Below are 24630 nucleotides of genomic sequence, written 5' to 3' on the forward strand. Positions count from 1 at the left end.
TGCAGGGTATAAATCCTCCATCGTTCCATCGCATTTTCTAAGTGTCGTAAACTGTCCACTGTTTCGTCGCATGTAGCTCTCCGCTTCGTCACATTTCCATTCAGCACGCGCCCCCCCGTGCGCCCGCGCGCCCGTCGTCCGCCCGCGCGTCCATCGGGCACGCCGACTCGCCCGTCGCCCGTCCACGTTCACGCCCGGAGGCCTTACACCCTGCCTCCCTCCCACCAAAAATGAAGATAATGTTCCAGTTCCTTAAGAATGAGAGCTCTACATCCACAATCGTTGTTATTACATGCACCATAAACAAAAACCAGTCGGTAACTTTTGCCACACATCCTTTTTGAATATTTGTCCCTGTTTGATATCCCATTTCTTGGGTCCAATCTTAGAGAAGTATGTCACGATCCCCAATACAGTGTATTTAATATCTACTTTATTATGCTCAAAGATCCTTCTTTTTTTGCAATTTGAGATGCCCCATATGATGTAAAATGGTAAGAAGAATAATTTCTTATGTGAAGTGAACCAAAGCTTGAAACATGCCTCCAGGTTGTGGTGTGTCCAGTTCCCATCGATCTGGAAAATATTGAGAACAGAGAGCCAGATTTTTGATGCAATAGAACAGTTTAAAAGTAGGTGAGACACATCCTCCTAGTTTTGCATGTAGAGAGGACATATGCTAGGGCTGTAGAAGCCTCTGCGAGAGAGGTTTCCCCAAGTGAGTATTTTATCATGGAGGGCCAGTCAGCCAAAACATTTAAGTTTCAATGGAATCTCCCACTTCCATATCTTGTGGAGCCAATGTGGTACTTCAGCAATAGGAGTTGAGTTAGAGATGAACTTATAAATTTCGCTGACCGCAATATGGTTCTGATTGGTTTTCCCAATCCAAGTCAATCAGTGTTCCTCTTGACTGATTTGAATCCCAACAGCCTTAACCTGTCTGATGTCTAAGTCCCATTCTGTAGCCAATGTACCATAGAGATCAATGTCTACAACCCGAATCCAAGATTGGATGTAAGGAGATGTAGCCCTATGGGATACAATATGAGATATAGAGTACATACCTCTATCGTGCAGATGTTGAAGTAGAGGAGCTGACAGAGAATGAGAGCCCAATAGTCCTTTAATGATGTCTAAACCCACACCTATCCTGTTACCATTTCCCACTTCCCAACATAGATCAACGAATATCCAATGTCTATTTCTCATCATTCTTCGCCAAATATAAGAGGAAGAGGATGGTTGATGAGCCCCGTCTTTAATCCAATCTTCTAGATCCCTTATAAGCCATATACTTTCCTCGAATAATCTGTGGCCAGATGCCACTGCCAGTTAATCCTCTCCACAAACTTTTACAGATTAGTGCCCTGTTGAAGGATAGAGTAACTAGGATCCCCCAACCCTCAGAGTCAGCAGATTTGGCGAGAGTGGATAATCGTACAAGATGGATCTTTTTAAGTGCATTAGAACTAGACCATAGGAATCTAGCCATAATAGCGTCAATTTTCTTGGTGATGGCCATCGACAACATATAAAGTTGCATCCAGAGTACATATATGGATTGTAAATAGTCTTAATCAATATAAGCCTTCCACGCATTGTAAGCCACCTATGGGCCCAATGATTAATCTTATGATCAATTTTATTAATGATTCATCCCCAATCAGAAATCAAGTACGCGTTCAGTTTGATATGGTATCCCAGGTATGTGAACTCAGAATCCAATGGACGAACTGAGACTCCAAAAAGTCAGGTTGACTTGATCAACCTCATTCGGTTCCTCAAGATCAACTATAGGTTCTGATTTAGCAGAGTTCATATAAAGACTTGATGCTGATCCGAAAGAGTCGAGAATACAATGGAAAAATTTCCATTCTATGAACTTTTTGACACCTCTGAATAGTAGGTCATCCACAAAGATGCACTGAGTAACCTGTACTTGACAGGTCATTTTAATACCAATAATCAGGCGCTGTTCCTGAAATCAACTATCTTCCTACTAAATGCTTCCATAACAAGTATGGAGAAAATAAGAAACAATATCTCTAGGCTTTGGAAAAAAATAAAAAATCCATGGATGATGGTTGCAAAATTAACAAAATTCACACATGCCATGATCCACTTGGCATTATGTTAAGAGATTCCAATTTTGTAAAGAATTAATCTCAAAAATTCCCCATCTATGCCGTCAAAATCTTTGTTGATGTCAATTTTCATAAGACATGTGTTATTTCTCTTTACCTTAATAATATGTAGACATTCTTGCGCAATACCCACCACGTCCGGGATATTCCGCCCCTCAATGAATCAATAGACATTATTTTAGAAAACTCCAATTTGAGAAAAATTACTTAAAATATTATCGTATTGTGATGCCTTGATTTCGATCCAAAACTAACCCTTTAAATTTAACAACTTTCACTTTTTCATGAGAAAGAAAGAGCTAGTAACTTCCTATTAATAAAAAAGATGTTTACACGATGTAATGCATGATTTCACCACCTTTCCAATTATTACATATTTTCACAACTATTTAGTTGTGGATTGACTCTATATCATTTTCATCGCCCATAATCTGTTTATATACCTAACAAAAACTGGCCTTGTAACTTTGTGATTCAATACAGGGATTTCCCTTATTCCGGAATCATCCGACCGCATCCATTTTAGGAAACGTTTTCCACATAAACATATCTCCATAAATTTCCTGATTACGAAAATAATCATCTAAAATCATTACAGAGGAATCATTTGTTGGAATGTTAATTTCAAACTGCAGACTTTTTCTGCGATGCGATCGCAGATCGCATATCGCACTTTCCCTCGTCACCCTTCGCTGCATGCTTGTATTGTCTGCGATGCGATATTTGCGATGCGATCGCATATCGCAAATCGCATGATTTAAAGGTTATAGAGGCGGTGGCACATCCTCTCTCTTGTTGCGATGCGATGGTGTGATAAGCCATGCATTAAATTCCAGCAAGATATTTTGAGGCGTGTAATTAATGATATTTACTAGGGTTGGTAAATGTAGGTGAAATCTTAAATTTTATTATTTTTTATTTTCACGGAAGTATGGAAAAGCAACACGTATTGTAAAGATATTTTGTGTTGTTCAGCATATAAAAAAAAAAAATGCAAGAGTAGAGACGAGTAGAGAGTATTAGCAAGAAGAAGAGTTCTTTCTTCTCTGCAACGCACAGCAGTGCTGAAGATATAATTTACTGAGATAGTGAAATCAATTTTCTGGAACTGAAGTGTTCTTGTTGTAACCCCTCTGTAGAGGAAGACTATTTATGTAACAGTTTTATTATTATTTTATATGATTAAGATCCTGGATAAAACCAGAGCGTTGTTCTCTGTGATATCTTTTTTTTGTGTTTGAAATGAACAGAAATTTCCATCATGGTATCGGAGCTAGTCTAGGCACTCAGTGAGTTAAAAAAACAGAAATTGTTTTTTCACTGTAGGAGCTGTAAGAAGTTTCTTGAGCGTTTTTTTTCTCTTCCAACAGAGAAAGTTTTTGCTTTTTTTTACAGTCAGTATCTCTTCTTTATTTTTTCACAAGTTAAGATGGCAGATGCTGGAACTAGTTTGACAAATCCCCAACTGCCACAGTTTAATGGGAAAAACTACAGTTATTGGTCCATAACAATGAAAGCATTGTTTGCTTCTCAAGGACTATGGGAGCTGGTTGAAACTGGCTATTCTGAACCGGCAGATGCAACAGCGTTGGCTGCTTTGACAGCAGCGGAAAGAGACCAGTTGAAGAGTGAAAAGAAGAAGGATGCCAAAGCCCTCTTTTTCCTCTTCCAATCAGTGCATGAAAGTGTTTTTCCGCGGATTGCAGCAGCAACAAAATCCAAAGAGGCCTGGGATATTCTCAAAACTGCCTATCAAGGCATGGAGAAGGTGAAGACTGCAAAGTTGCAGATGTTGAGGAAAGACTTTGAAAATCTCAGCATGAAGGAATCTGAAACAATAGATTCCTTCTTCACTCAGGTTATTGGCTTAATAACCCAGATAAGATCTCATGGTGAGATTCTTGAAGATAGAAGGATTGTAGAGAAAATCTTGAGATGTTTACCCTCAAGGTTTGAATCTATTGTGGTGGCAATAGAAGAAACAAAAGATCTCTCACAGTTCACGGTAGATGAGCTGAGTGCTTCTCTTTTGTCCCATGAACACGGACTGAGTAGAGGAACAGATTCCTCTTTTGAGCAAGCATTCAAGACTCAGATGTCTTTTGGCCAAGGAAAAGGTTGAGGCAGAGCAAATAACAGAGGTCGTGGAAGAAGCCAAAACAGAGGCAGAAATTATCCTGCAAGCTCAAGCGGAAGGAACTGCAATCAAAACCAAGATGAAGGTTCAAGCAAACAGCAAGCTCATGGACAAAGGTATGACAAATCCCAAGTCCAATGTCATTATTGTAAGAAATATGGGCACTATGCCAATGAATGTAGGAAAAAGCAAAATGACATGAATAATAGGCAAAATGCTAATTTTGCAAATGAAGAAGATAAGAACCCAAAGAACGTGCTGTTAACATGTAACATAGCACAAGACAAACAAGAAGATTTTTGGTTCTTAGACTCAGGTTGTAGTAATCACATGACTGGAAATATTGCAATGTTTGCCAATCTGGATGAAAATGTGAAATCTGAGGTAACAACAGGGACTGATGATACGATATCTATCAAGGGTAAGGGCAGAGTCAGTATCCGAGCAAAAATGGAGAACAGATGACTGTGCCAGATGTATACTATGTACCTGGTCTGAAGTGTAATCTTTTGAGCATTGGACAGCTCATAAACAAAGGTTACAACGTGTTCTTCAAAGATGATTTGTGTACAATTAGAGACATACCTCCAAGTAAGAAGATCATTGCACAGGTGCAGATGACCAGCAATAGAATGTTTCCTCTCAAACTCAGGGTAGATTTGAAGGAAGGCAGAACTATTGCGGCTGTAACACAAGAAGTCTTTCAGGAACAAGTGAAAGATGTGAGTTGGTTGTGGCATTTGAGATTTGGACATCTCAATTTCGGAGGCCTGAATCTGTTGCACAGAAAGGGAATGGTAAAGGGATTACCATTGATCGAAAAACCAGACAGCCTTTGTGAAGGCTGCATCTTGGGCAAGCAACACAAAGAAAGCTTTCCAGCAGGAAAGAGTATAAGAGCAAAAGCACCATTGGAAATTGTTCACTCCGATGTGTGTGGACCGATGCAAACACCATCATTTTCCGGAAATAAATATGTTTTAACTTTCATTGATGATTACACCAGAAAGACATGGGTGTATATGCTGAAACAGAAGAGTGAAGTGTTTGAGAAATTCCGCCACTTCAAAACTCTTGTTGAAAAGCAGTGTGGGCATTATATCAAAGTGCTCAGAACAGATAGAGGAGGAGAGTACATCTCCCAAGACTTTCTGCGTTTTTGCAAAGAGAATGGCATACAAAAACAGTTCACCACAAGATATACACCTCAGCAGAACGGTGTTGCTGAAAGAAAGAATAGGACCATTCTTGACATGGTCAGAAATATGCTGAAGGCAAAACACTTGCCGCATGAGTATTGGGCAGAAGTTGTCACTTACGCAGTTTACATCTTGAATAGATGCCGAACTAAAGCTGTCATGAACAGAATACCAGAAGAGGCATGGAGTGGTCAAAAGCAAACTGTCACTCACATGAGAGTATTCGGTTGTGTGGCATATGCACATGTACCAGATCAGCTAAGGAAGAAGCTTGATAGTAAGGGGGAGAAGTGTGTCTTTATTGGCTATTGTGATGAGTCAAAAGCATACAAACTCTATAATCCATCCACCAAGAAATTGATAGTAAGCAAAGATGTGCAGTTCATTGAAGATGAAGCTTGGGATGGAAGCTTAAAGAAGACAGTGAATGTGAAGACAATTGTGTCTCACGAAGAAGAAGAGGAAGAGATAGTAGCAAATAATCCTTCCTTGGTGGCTCCTCCTCCACCACAGCAAGTACAACAAACCACACCACAATCTGGAATTCGAACAGCCTTAAGAAGTCAAGGAAGTGCTTCTCCAAGCACACCACGGGGATCAGAAATACCCTCAAGTTCGGATGGAACTCCAAGCACACCAAGAAGACCAAGATTCAGAAATTTGAATGAGATTTATGAACAAGGAGAGGTAAGTAACAATACCGGTCTGAATTCATTATTCGCTTTATATTGTCATGTTGATGACCCAGTTCATTTTGAAGATGCTGTAAATGAAAATAAATGGATTGAAGCAATGAATGAAGAAATTGGTGCAATTGAGAAGAGTAAAACATGGGAGTTAGTGGACCTCCCTGAAGGCAAAGATGCCATTGGAGTTAAGTGGGTCTATAAGACCAAAAGCAATGCTGAAGGCAAGATTGACAGGCACAAAGCAAGACTTGTTGTGAAAGGCTACAAGCAGCAACAAGGCAAAGACTATGATGAAACCTTTGCACCAGTAGAAAGGATGGAAACAGTCAGAACAGTGTTGTCTATTGCGGCACAACACAGGCGGAAGATTTATCAGATGGATGTTAAATCTGCATTCCTAAATGGAGTATTAAAAGAAGAGGTTTATGTTGATCAACCTCCGGGCTATGAAGTTGAAGGCCAAGAGCATAAAGTCTGCAAACTAAAGAAGGCTCTTTATGGGCTGAAGCAAGCTCCAAGAGCATGGTACAGCATAATAGATGCTTATCTGATTGAAAATGGGTTTGACAAGTGTGATGGTGAACCCACACTCTACATAAAGGAGAATGACGGTAAGATTCTTATCGTTGTTCTATATGTAGATGATTTGATTTTTACAAGTAATGATGCTTCTCTCGTTGCTGATTTTAAAGCAGTCATGAAAAGTGACTTTGAAATGACTGACTTGGGTTTCTTAAGATATTTTCTTGGAATTGAAGTAGACCAAAGTGAAAATGGCGTTTTCATTTCTCAAGATAAATATGTAGAAGCAGTGTTGAAGAGATTCAACATGCAGAACAGCAAGGCAGCTGTGACTCCAACCGTAATGGGGTTAAAATTAACCAAAGAAGACAGCAGCAAGGATTTTGATCCAAAATTGTACAAGAGCATAGTTGGCAGCCTTATGTACTTAACTGCAACTAGGCCGGACATTATGCACGCTGTGAGCTTAATCTCCAGATTTATGGAAAGACCGAAAGAGACTCATTGGCAGGCAGCCAAGAGGATTCTAAGGTATGTGAATGGAACGAAGGGGTTTGGTATTTTATACTCCTCTTCTGAAAGTTTCATATTGACAGGTTACACTGACAGTGATTGGGCTGGAAGTGTTGATGATAGGAAAAGCACATCGGGATATGTGTTTCATATGGGATCGGGAGCCATCTCATGGGCTTCCAAGAAGCAACCAGTTGTAGCTTTGTCAACAGCAGAGGCAGAGTATGTGGCAGCAACAGCAGCAGCATGCCAATCAGTATGGCTGAGAAGAGTTCTCAGAGATTTGTGTCATGAACAAGAATATAACACAACCATTTACTGTGACAATAGCTCGACAATATCATTGTCTAAAAATTTTGTTTTTCATAAAAGAACAAAGCATATAGACACCAAATTTCACTTCATACGTGAATTGGTTAACAATTGTGAGATTGTTTTGCAGCACTGCAGTACAGAAGATCAGCTAGCTGACATCCTGACAAAACCATTGGCAAAGAAAAGCTTTGATCATTTCAGGAAATGCCTGGGTATGCAGAAAAAACCCAGCAGTTAAAATTAAAGGGGAGTGTTGGAATGTTAATTTCAAACTGCAGACTTTTTCTGCGATGCGATCGCAGATCGCATATCGCACTTTCCCTCGTCACCCTTCGCTGCATGCTTGTATTGTCTGCGATGCGATATTTGCGATGCGATCGCATATCACAAATCGCATGATTTAAAGGTTATAGAGGCGGTGGCACATCCTCTTTCTTGTTGCGATGCGATGCTGTGATAAGCCATGCATTAAATTCCAGCAAGATATTTTGAGGCGTGTAATTAATGTTATTTACTAGGGTTGGTAAATGTAGGTGAAATCTTAAATTTTATTATTTTTTATTTTCACGGAAGTATGGAAAAGCAACACGTATTGTAAAGATATTTTGTGTTGTTCAGCATATAAAAAAAAAGTGCAAGAGTAGAGATGAGTAGAGAGTATTAGCAAGAAGAAGAGTTCTTTATTCTCTGCAACGCACAGCAGTGCTGAAGATATAATTTACTGAGATAGTGAAATCAATTTTCTGGAACTTTCCTGTTGTAACCCCTCTGTAGAGGAAGACTATTTATGTAACAGTTTTATTATTATTTTATATGATTAAGATCCTGGATAAAACCAGAGCGTTGTTCTCTGTGATATCTTTTTTTTGTGTTTGAAATGAACAGAAATTTCCATCATCATTTTTATGCTTGCTGATAATGAACCCCATCTAATGATACGTTGTAACTAGCTATTTTCTGTCCGGTTCCAAGAGAAAGTACCAGAAATTTGCTAGTATCTTGTTTAAAACACATATTCTGATCAGTTCAATTACTTCTTTCAAAGCTCAATTATAATGAATGTTTGCCTGCATGAATCTGATTTATAAACAAAATAGGTTTATAACTCACGCAAGCTTTAGACGTTGGCACTAAGAAATCTGGACAGCCTATGAGAGCTTGCTCAGTCACTTGGTTTATTGCAAGTAACGTCTGCAACACACATTTTATAGAACACCAAATCACACAACCTCTTTTAAAAATTCCAAAATCTTGTTTCAAATGATAATTGCACCATTGAGAGATGGAGAATATATATACTGGATTGTTCACTGCAACTCCCTCACTTTGATATTGTCCGAGGGATGTTTTTTGGAATCTTTTGTTTGGAAGTGATACGCACTGAGGCTCCAATTTAGACAAATGCATCTTCTAACACGTCTTGTTTGGCCTGGAAGACTGAAACTGGTGTTGCTCTCTAATTCAAAGATAGATTACTTTATCACACAGAGATCATAGAAACATTACCTTAAAAGTGGTGAAGATTGCAGGTTGTTGTATTTTGATGTCATATGCAGTAATCACGACGTTTGTTAGGGTTTGGTGTAATCGTGTATCCCCTGATAGAATCTCAGTATTTTGTGCAGGTAATTCCTAGAATATTTGAATGCCGATTGCAAGAAACTCAACCGGAATTAAAAAGGGGAATAAACCAGGCTATCAATTTTTTTCATCAAAAGTAAACGTGTCTATTACGCAACTTAATTATTAGTTTTCTCTAAATTTTTAATCCGACCGCCTAAAAATCTTCACTCATCTAACATTCTATATATTTTCTGTCTAATCGTACAGATAGGTACACAGTGGCAGTTATTGAATAGTACAGACATACACAGTGACAGTTAGGAGAATTGTTCCAAAAAAAACACGCAATGTATTAGTATTAAATGCTAAAAAAATGGGTAAATATGGTCAAAGCTTTGCTGATGATGTTAGCCAGGATTACGTAATAAAAAAACCACCGTGCTTAAAAAATTGGGTAAACATGCTCAAAAGCTTTGCTTAACGATCTTACAAAGGATTGCTTATTAAAAGAACTTTAAAAAATTGGGATGAAATCATACAGCACCTCGGGCAGTGTAAATAGCTTAAAAACATAATTGAATGAAAATTATACGGACTTTCAAGATAACATTCCCGGTCATAAAGAGGTTCAACAACTGAATCTGAACAAAGAAGAAATCGACACTGGCTTTACTTGCATTACCAAGTCCATATGATCTATTGAACATATATCATTCCGTCACCAAGTCCATATGATCTATTGAACATATATCATTACGTCTGAACTCATCTTCCAACTTTTGGTAGGTTGGAGCTGTTATCAGCCCGCTCCATATTATCCACCCCTGAACAAACTGGGTCCGCCTGCAAATCTCCATATTTGATACCGGCTTCCTCTGAAATTCGAGCATTATTCGTATTCTCCTGTATGATAGCCTCTCTTATTTCTGCTACTACGTCAGTTGCACTTGGCCTTGACGATGGTTTTGCCTCAACACATTTAAGTGCTAGTTTGGCCATACTAGTGATTGATTTTATGTCGTAGTCTCCACCCAACCTTTTGTCGACTATCTCTGCTATTTGGTCAGGATTTCCGTCCATTTTCACATAAGGTGTGACCTATAAAAACGTCCAAATCTAATTATTGGTGATATGTGGCAGTGGATGCCCTTGACAATCATAATAATGCAACATATTTAAATATTTAATATATTCAGATTCCTCACCCATTGAACAAGGTTTACTTCCACCTCAGGCAGATTTGCATTTATCGGTGGTCTGCCGCATATGATCTCTAACAAAACCACTCCAAAACTATATACATCGCTTCTCTCCGTCAACATTTGAGTTTGAAAATATCTGTGAAAGCATTCCAAACAAAAAAATTACACATTTTACGTGGTCGTTTATCATCAAGAATATTGTATAAAGAAAGTGCAAGGTACGCCTCATATACTCTGGATCGAGGTATCCTGGGGTTCCTTTAACTGTCGTGGTAACATGAGTAGCCTCCCCATCAATTGTCATCCTTGAAAGACCGAAATCAGCCAGTTTTCCGTTCAGATTGTTGTCCAACAGGATGTTGGCGCTCTTGACATCCCTGTGAATTATCTTCGGTGTGCAACCAGTGTGCAGGTATTCCAACCCTTCAAACAGGAATCATAAATTGATTACATGAGAAATATAATTGCTCAAGATCTGTCCTTTGTAACTTAAAATTCAAATATCGACTTATCTATTTGTAATCACGTGAATCAGCTTTTGGGTCACATAAATCTATTGTAAGTAAAAAAAAAAATGCTGAGTTACCCTGCGCCGCATCTAATGCTATTTTGAGCCTTGTTTTCCAGTTTAGCTCTGAAATTTCCGAGCTAGCACCTGGAAAAATAAATTGAGAATCAAATAATTTTTTGGCAATCGTTCTGATTAATATTAACGTGCAAACAATATTGATCGGCTAAACATATTTACCATAAAGGCAGTCTCTTAGGGACCCTCCAGACATGTGGTCGTAGATAAGCATAAGTTCTTTCGATTCAATACAGTAGCCGAGTAAAGGTACCAAGTGCTTATGATGGATTGGAGAAAGAAGATCGACCTATTAATCAAGTGATACACATTGTTACTTTAAACTTATGGGTACAGCCACACCACTCTCAATTTCAATGTGATTAGACAAGATGCAGAAATTGAATTGAGTAGAGAAGATCGACCCATTAATCAAGTGAAGGACATTGTCACTTGGGTGTTCCCACGCCACTCTCAATGTCAATGTCATTAGACAAGATGAAGAAGTTGAATCATATTACATGCTTATTCTCAGACATACCTCGTTCTGGAACTCGTGAACTCCTTGTTTGGAGAACAATGACAGCACTTTAACCGCTATATCTTTTCCGTCTGGCAGTTTACCGTAGGACACTGATCCAAAGCCCCCTTGTCCAATCTTCCTACTAAAGTTTTGTGTGGCTTCCGTAATCTCTTTCAAAGTAAACGCACCAGACTTTGCTCGAGTTGTAACCATGATATTTGGATACTCTGCATTCCATGTAAATTTACAGAGAATGAAAGCACAATGTTAATCAGTTTCATAGAGAAGAGAACCAGGATGTCTCATATTACAATATTTCAGCTAAAATTTAAGCTCTTTCCCAACCTTCATTGAGGGGTTGTCTTATCCTGAATTTTTTCCAGTATACAGCAATACCCACACTGAAAGCTAAAACCGTGATTACAGCTCCGCTTAGTGTTACTCCAAGGACAACACTTCTTTTGTCCTTTCTTGAATTATTTCTGGGATTTTGAATTCTCTGGATACATTCCCCCTTGTGCATACACAAGTACTGGTTCCAAGAGTAACTGCGACACATCAAATAAAGGGACATTGACTTAGATTATATGGAGTCTGGACTTTCAACATTTGCAATATTAAAGTTGTCTGCGCTATTATGACAATGGGAATCGATCAAGGGAATCTGTGGTGAATTAAAAGAAAATGCTACATTACTTGAGTTTCAATGAATGATTGTCCAGAAGTTGCTGTGGAATTACACCACTAAAATTATTGTTCTCTATAAACCTGTCACAATGATTAAAAAGATTGTTATAAGCTATTACTAAAGAATTCCCTCTACTTTGAAAGGAATTTACAAAAGTAAAGCAATAGAGGAAAGATAGACGTACAACTCTTTAAGGTGTTTGAGTTTAGATAACCAGTCTGGAATACTGCCTGTCAAATTGTTGTTCTGAAGGTGTCTACACATTCCACAAATGAAATAGCGATAAGTTTTTACAAAATGACATCGATATTCTTTTCTCAAAACACATAATTCTTTAATAGAAAGAACTTACAATCGCTCCAACATAATTAAACTCGATAAATTGGGCAAATGGCCCATCAGCTGATTGTTATCAAGTGACCTGTAAATTTCAATGCGAATGAATGTAATACTGGAATACAAACTATATTTCTATTCTACATGAGGAAAGTTATGAATCGTCAATACTTCTTACAAAATATTAACATGTTCACCAGTAGCGTTTGATAAGGGATACACATAAATTAGATTGTCTGCTTACAAGTTAATTAATGCATTCAACTGTCCAATATCCTGACGAACTGATCCGGTGATATTCCTTCCAGATAAATTGCTGACAAAAAGGATTTTGGTAAGCACTTACAATTTAACCTATAAGTTGGCCAATTTTACAATTTCAGCTGATTAAACTGTGAACAAATTTAAAAAATTGTCCACTTTACAAATAAGTAATGAGCTGTCAACGAAACTTAACATCAGTTTCAATTTTAACCATCGTGATGATCCGTAAAGTAAACTTGCATTTCTGAGCTGTAAATTGAACTTACATTTCCGAAATTCTTATTACCGACGATCTGTTGTCACAACCAATTCCATCCCACGGTAGCGCATAGCAAGGATCCGAAATCCAATCTTTCATGTTAAACCTGCCTTTGATAGCTTCAAGAGCTTCGACTGCAATTTATGAACCACATGGCCGTTAGACAGTCCATTATAATATCAAGAATTTTGAGTGTGAAAAATGCAGTGAGGGAACTTACTGTCTTGCGAATATGTTGCCGGTTCCGTATCCAGAATAAAATAATACTCATGCGCGTTGATTAGAGGACGAGTGGTGGAGTTAATGGCCTTCACGAGGTCATATTTGAAGATATCTGTTGTTTCATTGGATGTCAATGCTAACTCTAAGGCAGAGTAATTAGGCACCAGCGTAATGACGTCAGACCGTTTTTGCCCATTTATGGTAATGTAAAAAGATCTAAATTGAGCTGGATTTAGATGAGTGTCGATCTCTGCAAAATATAACAACAGTAATGATTTTTTCCCAAAGCTGTGTGTCCTAATAATTGTTTCAAAGCTGTTCACGTTTATGACCCACGCATTTTGCATGACAGTAGCTGGGGGAAGGTTTTTGGTATCGTTAGTTGAAATGGGTTGTTTCGAACTTGCATTCCGTGCAATACTTGAATTATCAAGGCTTACATGTGATTCCCAGATGCGGTCGAATTTGTCTAGAGGATATCTGCTTAATTCAACAATATACAAAGCTATTCAGCTCAATCATTAAAAAAATATAATTGAACTTCACACATCAAACATTCATCGTTTCGCATATCTGGCATGGGTGTTTAAAGTTTCCTCTAAATTTATCACCTTAAAATAGTTTTATTCCCATATTTGCTCACCAATATGTTGAAATAGAGATAAGAGTATGTTGAAATAGAGATAGAGTTTGTTGTTAGCGTGGAATAATATAAATCTACAGGACAACCAAAGATTGCAACGAATAATATAAAAATCAGTAGGTAGTTTATGAAAATGTATATAAAGTTCGAAATGTTCACCTAACAATCGAATGTCCACCAAAATCAATTCTGGATCCTGTTGAATGCAACATTGTTCCTGGCTTAGCCTGCCCGTACATGCCATGTCGGAGGGTCCTCAACTCGATAGCATTGATAAACGGATCATCACTCTCAGAAGTTCTAATTAAGCAAATGTACAACACAGTGCCAGAACTAACCAAGATTCGTTCATAATATAATGGATCTTGGTCAGTGATTGTTAACTTATCCATATATAACATACCCAGTGTCTCAGTAGAGAAAGCGAATGACGTTTGGTATCCGCTGTAATTTCCAAGCGCAAACCATACTCTGAGGAGGTAAGGCACATTGGAGGCGACAGGCAATTGGTAGCAAGACTTGTTCAGAGGCTTTCGGAAGAAGCGCATTCTTTGCAAGTAAGATGGTAAGGTTGCGTCCCCTGTCACTTCTGTGTCACCCACGCTTATGTAATCGGCATCGGTAACCCATGTTATATTGTTTTCGCTAGTGTGATGTCTTTCTGCTCCACAATCGATGCTGACAAACCCTGGTGCCCAAAATATAATTACGTAATGAAAGAATTTTTTTCAACCAAAGAATATGAACAAAACAAGCTTCAACCAAAGAAAATGAACAAAACAAGCTTCAATGACGATTCTGGACACTTAAAAACCGGGCAGAGCTAGTTTAAAATATTCGAATAATACCTGGTTGAGCAATAACATTAATAGCTAATAAACATAACAGCGCGTTCATGGCCATCCAAGCGAGGGTACCTCTTCTTTCCATGGTTGGATCAATTTTCAGAAAGTCTCCGGTTTGCACAAACCTCACGGTTTCTTTACGAAGTCTCGCGATTTACACTGTTTCTGGCTTACAGCAACCTTATCAGGTGTTTCATGCCGTCAAATTGATTTGTATCTCAGCTATTACCAGCCTTAATGACAATGGAGGTTTTCAACCCAAATTTCTCTATTAACACAAACCCGGACTGATCAACCTTCACGAAGGAGCTTTTCAATCCAGATTTCTGTATTCATACAAGGCCGACCACCTTTCATAAAATCAGCATACCTTTCATAAAATCAGCATAAATCAGATTTTAGTGAGCACATTTTATTTATAGTTTACTTCATATTTGTGGTAATTTATTGCAGAAATCCATTGACAATCAAGGATGTCAGATTGCAGGAAATTGGAGGAGATTGGAACAAAAGTCTCATCATTGAAAATTCCAGGAGGTGCACCTTACCTAATATTTGTCTTAACCACACAGCGACTTATCATAAACATTTATACCAATATATTTGAATAATTTTAACTAGTGTTTATATTAAAACTTTATTAGAGAATTTTTTTGTTTTTATTATTTAAAATTGGTCAGTTTTAAGGAGTTTTAAGGATATTTGAGTTGGTAGAGTTTTTATTGCTAACTATTTTTCCAATCTAGAGTTCAAGACGTCTGCTAATTTGATTAGCGAGCAGATTTTTTTGAATTAGGGGTAAATCCCATATATAGTTTCTTATCTTTATTTTAATTTTAATAATAAATAATTAGATTAAAATTTATAAATAATTTTATATATATAATTTTTTTATTTTAATTTTAATTTTAATAGTAAATAATTAAATTAGAATTTATAAATAATTTGATTAAAATTTATATAGAGTAAAATTTAATAATTAAAAATAAATAATGAGATTAAAATTTATATAAAGCAAAATTTAAATAAATAAATTAACCATTTATATGGAATAAAATTTAATAATTAAATTGTTTTGAACCATTAAATTATAATTTAATTAGAGTAAATATGTCTTTCCGAACTTTAAAATTTTATAAAAAAAAATTGGTACAAAGATTTTTGTACATCAAAAGTCGCATGACGCTTTCTAAAAGTTTCGTAAAAAGGATGACATACCAAGTTTCAGCATAAAAAGTTTTGTAAAAAGGATGACATATCAAGTTTCAGCATAAATATTTGAGATAAATCTAGTTTGTATTCAAGGCTGGTTTAAAATATCTAAATTTTTATTTTTAATCGTAATAATTGGATTACAATTTATTTAGCTTTATAATTAAAATTAAATATATTTAAATAAATAAATCAAATTTATATATTGAAATAAATATAAAAAAATAAAGAAAGATTTTTAATTTGTTTTGCGTATACTTGACGTTCTACGATATATTCCACACGTAATGAAGACTATATGAAATGAAGACTGCTGACCCTGACTTGTCTTTAATCTTAAATAATTGGATTAAATTTATTTAGTTTTATAATTAAAATTAAATATATTTAAATAATTAAATCAAATTTATATATTGAAATAAATATAGCAATAATTAAATCAAATTTATATATTGAAATGAATATATAAAAAAATAAAGAAAGATTTTTAATTTGTTTTGCGTATACTGGACATTCTACGATATATTTGACACGTAATGAAGACTATATGAAATGAAGACTGCTGACCTGACTTGTATTTAATCGTAATAATTAGATTAAATTTTATTTCGATTTATAATTAAAATTAAATATATCTAAATAATTAAATCAAATTATATATTGAAATAAATATATATATAAAATAAGAAAGATTTTTAATTTGTATTGCGTATACTTGACGTTCGACGATATATTCCACACGTAATGAAGACTATATGAAATGAAGAGTGCTGACCTGACTTATATTCAATTGGATTACATTTTATTTAGATTTATAATTAAAATTAAATATATTTAAATAATTAAATCAATATTTAATTGTAATAATTGGATTACATTTATTTAGATTTATAATTAAAATTAAATATATTTAAATAATTAAATCAAATTTATATGTTGAAATAAATATATAAAAAAAAATAAAGAAAGATTTTTAATTTGTTTTGCGTATACTTGACGTTCGACGAGATATTCCACACGTAATGAGACTATATGAAATGAAGACTGCTGACCCGATAATTGGATTACATTTTATTTAGATTTATAATTAAAATTAAATATATTTAAATAATTAAATCAAATTTATATATTTAAATAAATATAAAAAATAAAGAAAGATTTTTAATTTCTATTGCGTATACTTGGCGTTCGACGATATATTCCACACGTACCGAAGACTATATGAAATGAAGACTGTTGACCTGACTTGCTTTACAAGTCCACACGTAAGTTAAATCAAGATTGAGGCACATTATCGAAAGCGCGTGCTTCACGTTTAGAGTCATCTACCTGCTTGGGAGGTTGGAGTAAGTGAAACTCGCGTCAACATACAGGACCGGGCCCACCTGCAAATCACCAAATTTAATGTAGTTGAGAGAAATTATAAGTAATTATCTCGCTGGCGCTGCACATAAAAGATGGTTCACCATAGCACATGTAACCGCTAGTGACAGATATCATGCCTTGTTTTTCGGTTTCACCACTGATTCTGGATTTTAATCCATTGTCACATTGACCTACCTCGGTTTCACCACTGATTCTGGATTTTAATCCATTGTCACATTGACCTACCTCGGTTTCACCAATCTTCATTCCTAGCTCTTACCCAACATGTAAGTAGTTAACTAATAAATAGTATGGGGAAAGGAAATGCGGAAATGAATGATAATGATAAAGAGAAATTTTTTAATTGGTTCTTGAATAAGTAATGGAATAGGGTGTATGGATAATGTAATAATATGATATTTTAGATGGTTAATCATATTTCTACATAGTTTAGATAATGTGAAGACAAAGGTTTTTTGAGTTGGTTGAATGGTATGAGTAATGATAAGATTGGTGGTACAAATGCTTAATATTGTCAAGTTTTGGACAATTATATGGGCCTTCTTAGATAGACCAGGGTAATGGATGTATTGTTTCCAATTGATTATGTCAATTTGAAAGTTAATGCTTAGAAAAATAAACACCCTTTTGTGTGCTTGAACCCTTTATACTTATGAAGGAAGGTGATGTTGGAGGAGTGTAGAAGGAACACGTCGTTTACTTGGCCTCTATGGAAGGTTTTGGGTTCATTATAAGAAAAAATGATGTAAGGTCATTGAAAGTCAAGGAAGGATGTGTTCTTAGTTGTCGGGGGATATATTGCAGTCAACCAAATTCTCAACCTTTCAGGATGCACTTGACACAAAATTGTATTGGCAAGTCGGTATAGAGTAAGTAGAGTCGGGGTTCAAGTTTAGGCTATATACTCGTAACTCACATACTAACAAGATGTATGCATTGGTTTTGTGTTTTGCAAGGAAGAAGATGTAGTTTTTATATCAAATGAACTTTGGTTTATGGATAGGTCTTACTTGTCTATAAAACCTTGCCACTCCTTTTTTATGCTAGGGATGAGACCATATAAGACACCCAATATGGATAAAACTTCTTGGTCTCCCTATTGAACCCCAAGATTCATGCATAATTGAAAACAACCTAGGAAAAAATATTTTTGTGGATGATGACTTTGCCTATGAAAGATAAAGGTCAATTGCAAGGATATTAGTTGATCTTGATGTAAGTAGAGGTCTTTTTTAGACAATTGATTGATTATTTTTAAAATTGAAAATATTCTTGACATACACTTTCCCAACTCCCCATTAATTGACACATTTTTTATGCTCTACATATTGGTTATACTTGTTGGTCCTTCATTTTGTCATAGTAAATATGACTTGTAACCTTGGTTAATTAACCAAATAGTATTTATATTATAAAAGTGACTTTAAATTTATTTGATTTATTAAAAATAATTTAACAAGATGAATCCCAATATTAACAACATAATTTACCGAAAATAATGTGATTTTTTTACTTCAATGTAATATGCCAAAAAGGGAAAAAAAATAGACATTGTTTGTGATTTTTTTTTTAAGAGCATAAGTAACATGTCAAAAAGATGCACATCATATGTCAAAAATTTTCTAGGATTTCAATATATTATTTTTGCACATTTGCATGTTTGTCATCAGTTTGTAATTTGAATGGTGAAATGGTTTTCCATCAATTTTATGTTATTTAAGTTGTAAGTCTAGAGTGACTTGGCATAAGAATCTACAATGGTGATGATGACAAAACTTGTTGAAGTAGTGTAGAGGCAATGCTCATCCACCAAAGTGTTTGTTCAAAAAATTGTAAAATATTGAATTCCAACATCATTTGCATATTTAAAACTCTATATCAAAGGATACCGCATCTAGAATAACAATATAAAAATATACATTTATTACATGTTCAAAATTTTGGGTCTAAAGGTACTTTATTTGGAAAATTTGAGCTTATCCTAATTGTGGATTTGGGTTATCAAAGAATCCAACCACAAAGTCACCTAAACTCTTCTCGATTGTATATTTGGATCATTGGAGGGTGAAACAACAAATTCAACAATTGAATTTGTGGTTGAGCCTTCTCATGAAACCTAGAGTTCATTTGGAAATAAATAAATATCCTCTTACCATATATATAATTGCTTATCCGGTTAGTTAACCCTTTATTTAGTTATTCGTGAATCATCCAAAACATATACTTTCTATATCTTGGAGAAACTCAATGTAATCACACTAATCTCTTTCAATCCTTTTCCCTCCACCCTAATTACTTTTAGCCCCTTTCTATCCACCATAATTACTTTATCATTAAGTAATGTAACATGTTTCACTTAGATCTTTTTAAAATATTATTATGGATAGAGATTGATATTTTATTTGAAAATGATATTATTTAATTTCTTATTGCTTTGGAATTATGGCATATATTTATGATTTAACATGGTGATAAATCGTGTAACTCCTTTTAAAAAAAAGTTATAACAACATTATATTTAATGAAAATTTATATTACTCACACGGGGAAATATTTGTCCACTAAGTCTAATCATTTTACATTTTACATTTTTATTTTTGTTGAAATTTGGTGATACAAATTGAAGTCATCTTGCTATTTTCCATTATTTAAAATGCATTTTTGAATGCATAAATGCCTTCAAAGCACTAAATCTATACAACTCAAGTCTATCATTTGAAGAACTTTTGAATGGATTTTAAGCAAAACTCAATGGAAAATATGCCCAAAAAAATGTAAAGCATTTAAATTACACTATATTTGTTTGCATAAATATAACACAACTTTCTACTCTTAAAATAGAAATAAAAATTAGAGTGTTATTACACATACTAAATGTTTGAGGAGCCACCTTGGGGGCATTAAACTATCCCAAGGGGCATCCAAAATTGGATTGGCTTCCCACAATCTACCCTTTTATTCTAGTCTGTATTAAATATTTTCATCTTTATATATCATTTTTTGTTTGTTTGTTAGGTAATGTGAGTCCTAAGATGAATAGCACAGGAACATGTGGTTTGAGAAGTTGCGACCTATGGGAATCTAAGCCATCAAAATCATCAGGGGATTGCACTCAGCCTGTGTTACACCAACACTCAACATTGTTAGATTTTTTCCCGTGGGATTGGAATTGGTTACCTTTCCACCAAGGAGTTCTTTAACAAAGTACCCTTTCACAATTTATTTTACACTTGTGGGATTTCATGTTATCTATCTTATTTATTCATTTACAATCCATATAAAATTTGACAAAAGGTTCTAATTAATTTTATTTTAGATTAGAAATAAGAAAATCATGGTATAAAAGAATAAAGTTCTCATACATCTCACTCTCTCATTCAAACCTAAATATTAGTATAAATCCATCTTGACTTGAGATAATCTTTTGAGTGGTATATATATATATATATATATATATATATATATATATATATATCCATTTTACATTCAATATTTTCATCCTATTTATCTATTTTTTATTCAACAATCATTCCATATAAATTTTTAGTTAATTTTATTTTAAATTATAAATAGGAAAATCATAATATAAAAGTGTTAAGTTTTCTTACATCTCACTTTCTCATTCAAACCTAAGTACCAATATAAATCCATCAACCTCTAATCTATTGGCCCTCTAGAGGGATAATCAAATCTCTAGTTGTAAACCTCAATTACATATTATATCTATCTATCTATCTATCTATATATATATATATATATATATGTAAACTTCATGTTAAAGAAAGAAGTAATTACTAACCTCATTAAATTATTTTACATAAATATTAAAATTTATGAATAATATTACTATAAAAATAAAACCTTTCTTGCTCTATATATAGATATCTACGAAATTGAGTTATCAATGAAATATTTTGAGGTAGTGAAAGAATTATATCTCGCGCTAATATTGGAAAGTAAAAAGTGAAAAGATAAATTAATCTTTTTATTTTGATTATTTTATTCTATAAATGTAAAGTTGATACAAAATTATGTTACTTAATATGCAAATTGAAATATTTTTATTTCTCAATCATATAAAAAATTATTTTTGTTAAAATTGATTTCTTTTCTAAATACCACATGTGAACTCTATCATGAGTATGTGAGGAATATCAATACTATTTTAAATATCACGTATCACTTCCATATTGAGCAGTGAATGCATTACACATCTACAAGAAAATGACTTTTTTCATGTGATTAATATTTATAATCTATATTGAACTTTTCTTAATTATCAATATTTTGTTCGTTTGGGGTAGCTCAATTGGCAATGGCCCTCAAAATTGAAGTCTCACGGAACCAAAAGTCTTGGGTTCAAATATTGTGCTATCCCCTGATCCCTTCTTGGGTTCAAATCTCGCTGTGAGAAGTTGAACATGATGAAGATTGGGTCCTAATCTGCTCTGAGAAATTGAACATGATTATGCCTCATTCCTAACAATGAAGATAGGAACAAAACAAATGATCAAAAAAATGTCGTAAAATGTATTAAAAGAATGGGGATGTTCCATTTTGAAATTAACTAATTTATTTAATATTCATTTTTTCCTTAACAAACATTTAAAATAAATTTATAGAACAAAGGCTAGTCTTGTTAATTGGAAATGAAATTGAATGTGAACCCAATACAATAAGATCCTTTCAAAAAACGTTATTTAAAAGAATTGATGAATTAACTTTTATAGGAATATCAATATTTTTCTCCATAACATTTAATATCCCAATTTAGGGGTGGAAGGTTTGATTTGTCGATTGCTTCCAACCATACTCTGTGATCTAAGTGTAATCAAGGGTGTTTATTTTGGAATAGATTTCCAAAATTTTAATTTAGTTATCAATAACTATTAGGTGGATAATATGGTTTTCATATCCATGGAATATTTTAAAATATTCTTAATAGTAGTGATCAATCTCAAAAAAAATTAAGTCTTCTTTGTTATTTTAATTAAATGGATTAATTTCAAAAATTGTCATATGAATATGAGTATTGATTTTTTTGGATATTTGGTATTAGTAAGACATGGTGTTGGCCCATGGTATTGTAACAAGGTCTATTTACAGATTAACAATATCCTTGATAAAATTGATAAAATAGAGGTGAATCTACATGGCTAAAAACATTATTGCCTATTTTTTAAATGTAAATACATTTATTTATTTTTATAAGTAATGCCACATCAATAATTTGATTACTATCAATGTTTAACAACCATTTAATTTATATGGTTGTGTTGATTATAACAAAGTTATAATTTAATTAATTTTTATGATTTTTTTTTAAAATGTGAAATGTAGCATCAATTCATTGACATGCTCACTCATTGGGAGTAATTTCTAAGTGAAAGATGATGAGCTCACTTAGACACAAGTGGGTTTTCCATTGAAGTAGCTAATATCAACTAATACAATGAACCACACTTTAAAAAATAGATAATAAATATTTAATAATAAGTATATAATGATATAAATATTTAAATTATGTTATATAATTTAATATACACTGATTAATTTTTTAATTATATTTTAAAATTTTATCCACACTAAAATCTTTTCATATCACTTACATTATTAAGATATTATTAAATGTAACACATCAACCCACACTTAACATAGTACTTATTATTATTATTATTATGTAATATCGTGTATTCAATTAATGTGTCATCATTTATTAAAGGTACGTCAGTACCTAACCTTACCTTCGTCTCACTTAGCGTTAATGATATTTATACACAAATCTTTCCTCGGAATTTGGTTACCACTTGGTGGTTTGGTTCATAAATGCACTGGTTAAAGTTTTATTAACCCACAGCTCTAACTCTCGCTCTACTTTTGAATGGTTCTTGATCTCAAGATACCAACCTCCAGCTGTCCACGATCTCAGCAGTCTGCATGCAAGTCCTGCCACTGTTGATTTGGGAAAGAAACTCTCAACAAATTGGATTTGTTTGCTCTGGATAAGTGTACCTACCCACCGAGTATTCGAGTTCTACTGTCATTTGTTCCATTGCTTCTGTAGAGAGGCTAGCTCCGCTCATCCCTCTGTTGCAGTTCTTACCAAGCCATTGTTACGGCCATGCTCAGGTAAAATGGAGTATTTAAGATATCATAGATTACATCGATTCATAGGTGAAGGGTATTATCTTTGCAGTGTGGCTTCATTCCTCCTTGATAGCCTGGTTTTGCTACCGCAAACGATGATGGCCGCCACTTCCTCTCTTTATTCTGCACAAAGGCAGCTCACATTGTCAACCAATTACCTCTTCCACCATTTGGATGGTTCTCTGGGTCCAATCATTGTTCCTGTTGTAGGTTCTTCCCCTGGAGAAGTTCTACCCAAAGAAAGGACCCTCCATCGCAGGCAGCTGGCCCAGGTAAGTTCTTCCAAATGTATTTTTAGCTTGCCTAATATTTATGTTGTCTGTTATAAATATATATGAACATGACTAAGAGTAAATGGTTTTGATGTAGGGGAGGAGTCGGGTTCCCATGCGGTTCTCTGGAGGACAACCTTCAGGGTATCACCCTTGTGCCACTACACAAGTTGGACGAACATCTTTTTATTTTTGGGAAGTTTGATAAGTTTACTATCTAAAAAACCTTAAGGGTTTACTCCTATCCATTCGGATATTTTTCCCTAGACAGGGTCGTTGTATAAATTGTTGTTTTCTACTTGATTTCTCGTCTTGATGACCCTTAGGGTTGATGCTAGATATATATGTGTCTCGGCAATGTATTGTTTAATTAATCTATCTGTCGCTTTTGGTTCTGGTCACTCAAAGACCGTTGTTAAATTAATTTATGTATCTATGTATATATACCTGGGTGATAGTTGTTTACAGTCCAAGGTTTGATAATGATGGTATTGCTTCCCAATTACTGTTTTTATGTTGCTCAGTCCTTAATGGTTTGCCGAAGATGAATTTAGATGTTTTAATCATCCAATTTATAGTTTTCCCAAATTGGGTAGTAATTTAAAATGTAGCCCTGTCCTATGGCTTCCTGTCAATTAGGGATTGCGTTCTGTCTACACTTCTTTTTAAATTTGTAGGCATTTTCTTTATTTTCCTCATGATATCTAGAACAATGTATTTCAATGTAATTTCCTCGTTTCTGTATTTTTAATAGTGAAACAACACATCCATAATTCAGCGGAACAGCCCTATGGCTACCCTATTTCCATTTTATAGACTGATTATTCAATGTATGATAGTGTTAATATTAAGATTTCTCTCTTAAGATTTGCTATGTCTGTTTTATTTGAATCGTTCCACCGAGGATGCGTTATCATGTTTTCTAACACAATATCACTACCCTGAGTAGCCAATGCCTATTGTTTATCGTTTTTGCTTAGA

At 34.5% G+C, this 24630-nt stretch overlaps 1 protein-coding gene across 1 annotated transcript; it reads right to left on the reverse strand.

Annotated features, from left to right (window-relative positions):
* Positions 1 to 9608: 9608 nt before the first annotated feature.
* LOC149188306 (putative LRR receptor-like serine/threonine-protein kinase At5g48740) lies at positions 9609 to 14963 on the reverse strand. The gene is made up of 15 exons (XM_089409919.1): positions 14636 to 14963; positions 13947 to 14475; positions 13143 to 13624; positions 12930 to 13056; positions 12644 to 12715; positions 12416 to 12484; positions 12248 to 12319; positions 12072 to 12143; positions 11721 to 11923; positions 11394 to 11602; positions 11036 to 11162; positions 10874 to 10942; positions 10521 to 10710; positions 10291 to 10423; positions 9609 to 10183 (listed from the first exon to the last, which is right to left on the reverse strand). Exons 1-15 carry the CDS (start codon positions 14715 to 14717, stop codon positions 9851 to 9853), a joined length of 2769 nt encoding a protein of 922 aa, XP_089266045.1. The 5' UTR covers positions 14718 to 14963; the 3' UTR covers positions 9609 to 9850.
* Positions 14964 to 24630: the final 9667 nt, after the last annotated feature.

The sequence above is a fragment of the Pinus tabuliformis genome, chromosome 3_1 (assembly GCF_031772625.1).
Source record: "Pinus tabuliformis cultivar Carrire ecotype Pingquan chromosome 3_1, CPIR1, whole genome shotgun sequence".
In the NCBI taxonomy this organism is placed as follows: Eukaryota; Viridiplantae; Streptophyta; class Pinopsida; order Pinales; family Pinaceae; genus Pinus; species Pinus tabuliformis.

Bases quoted from the DNA above. Each gene is read 5' to 3' on its own strand.
- LOC149188306 (XM_089409919.1), bottom strand. From the start codon at position 14,717: ATGGAAAGAAGAGGTACCCTCGCTTGGATGGCCATGAACGCGCTGTTA. The intron at 11,924-12,071 runs GTAATGTAGCAT...GATGTGTCGCAG, and splicing joins AATCATTCATTGAAACTCAA to TTACTCTTGGAACCAGTACT. The intron at 10,184-10,290 runs GTGAGGAATCTG...ACGTTTTTATAG, and splicing joins AAGTAAACCTTGTTCAATGG to GTCACACCTTATGTGAAAAT.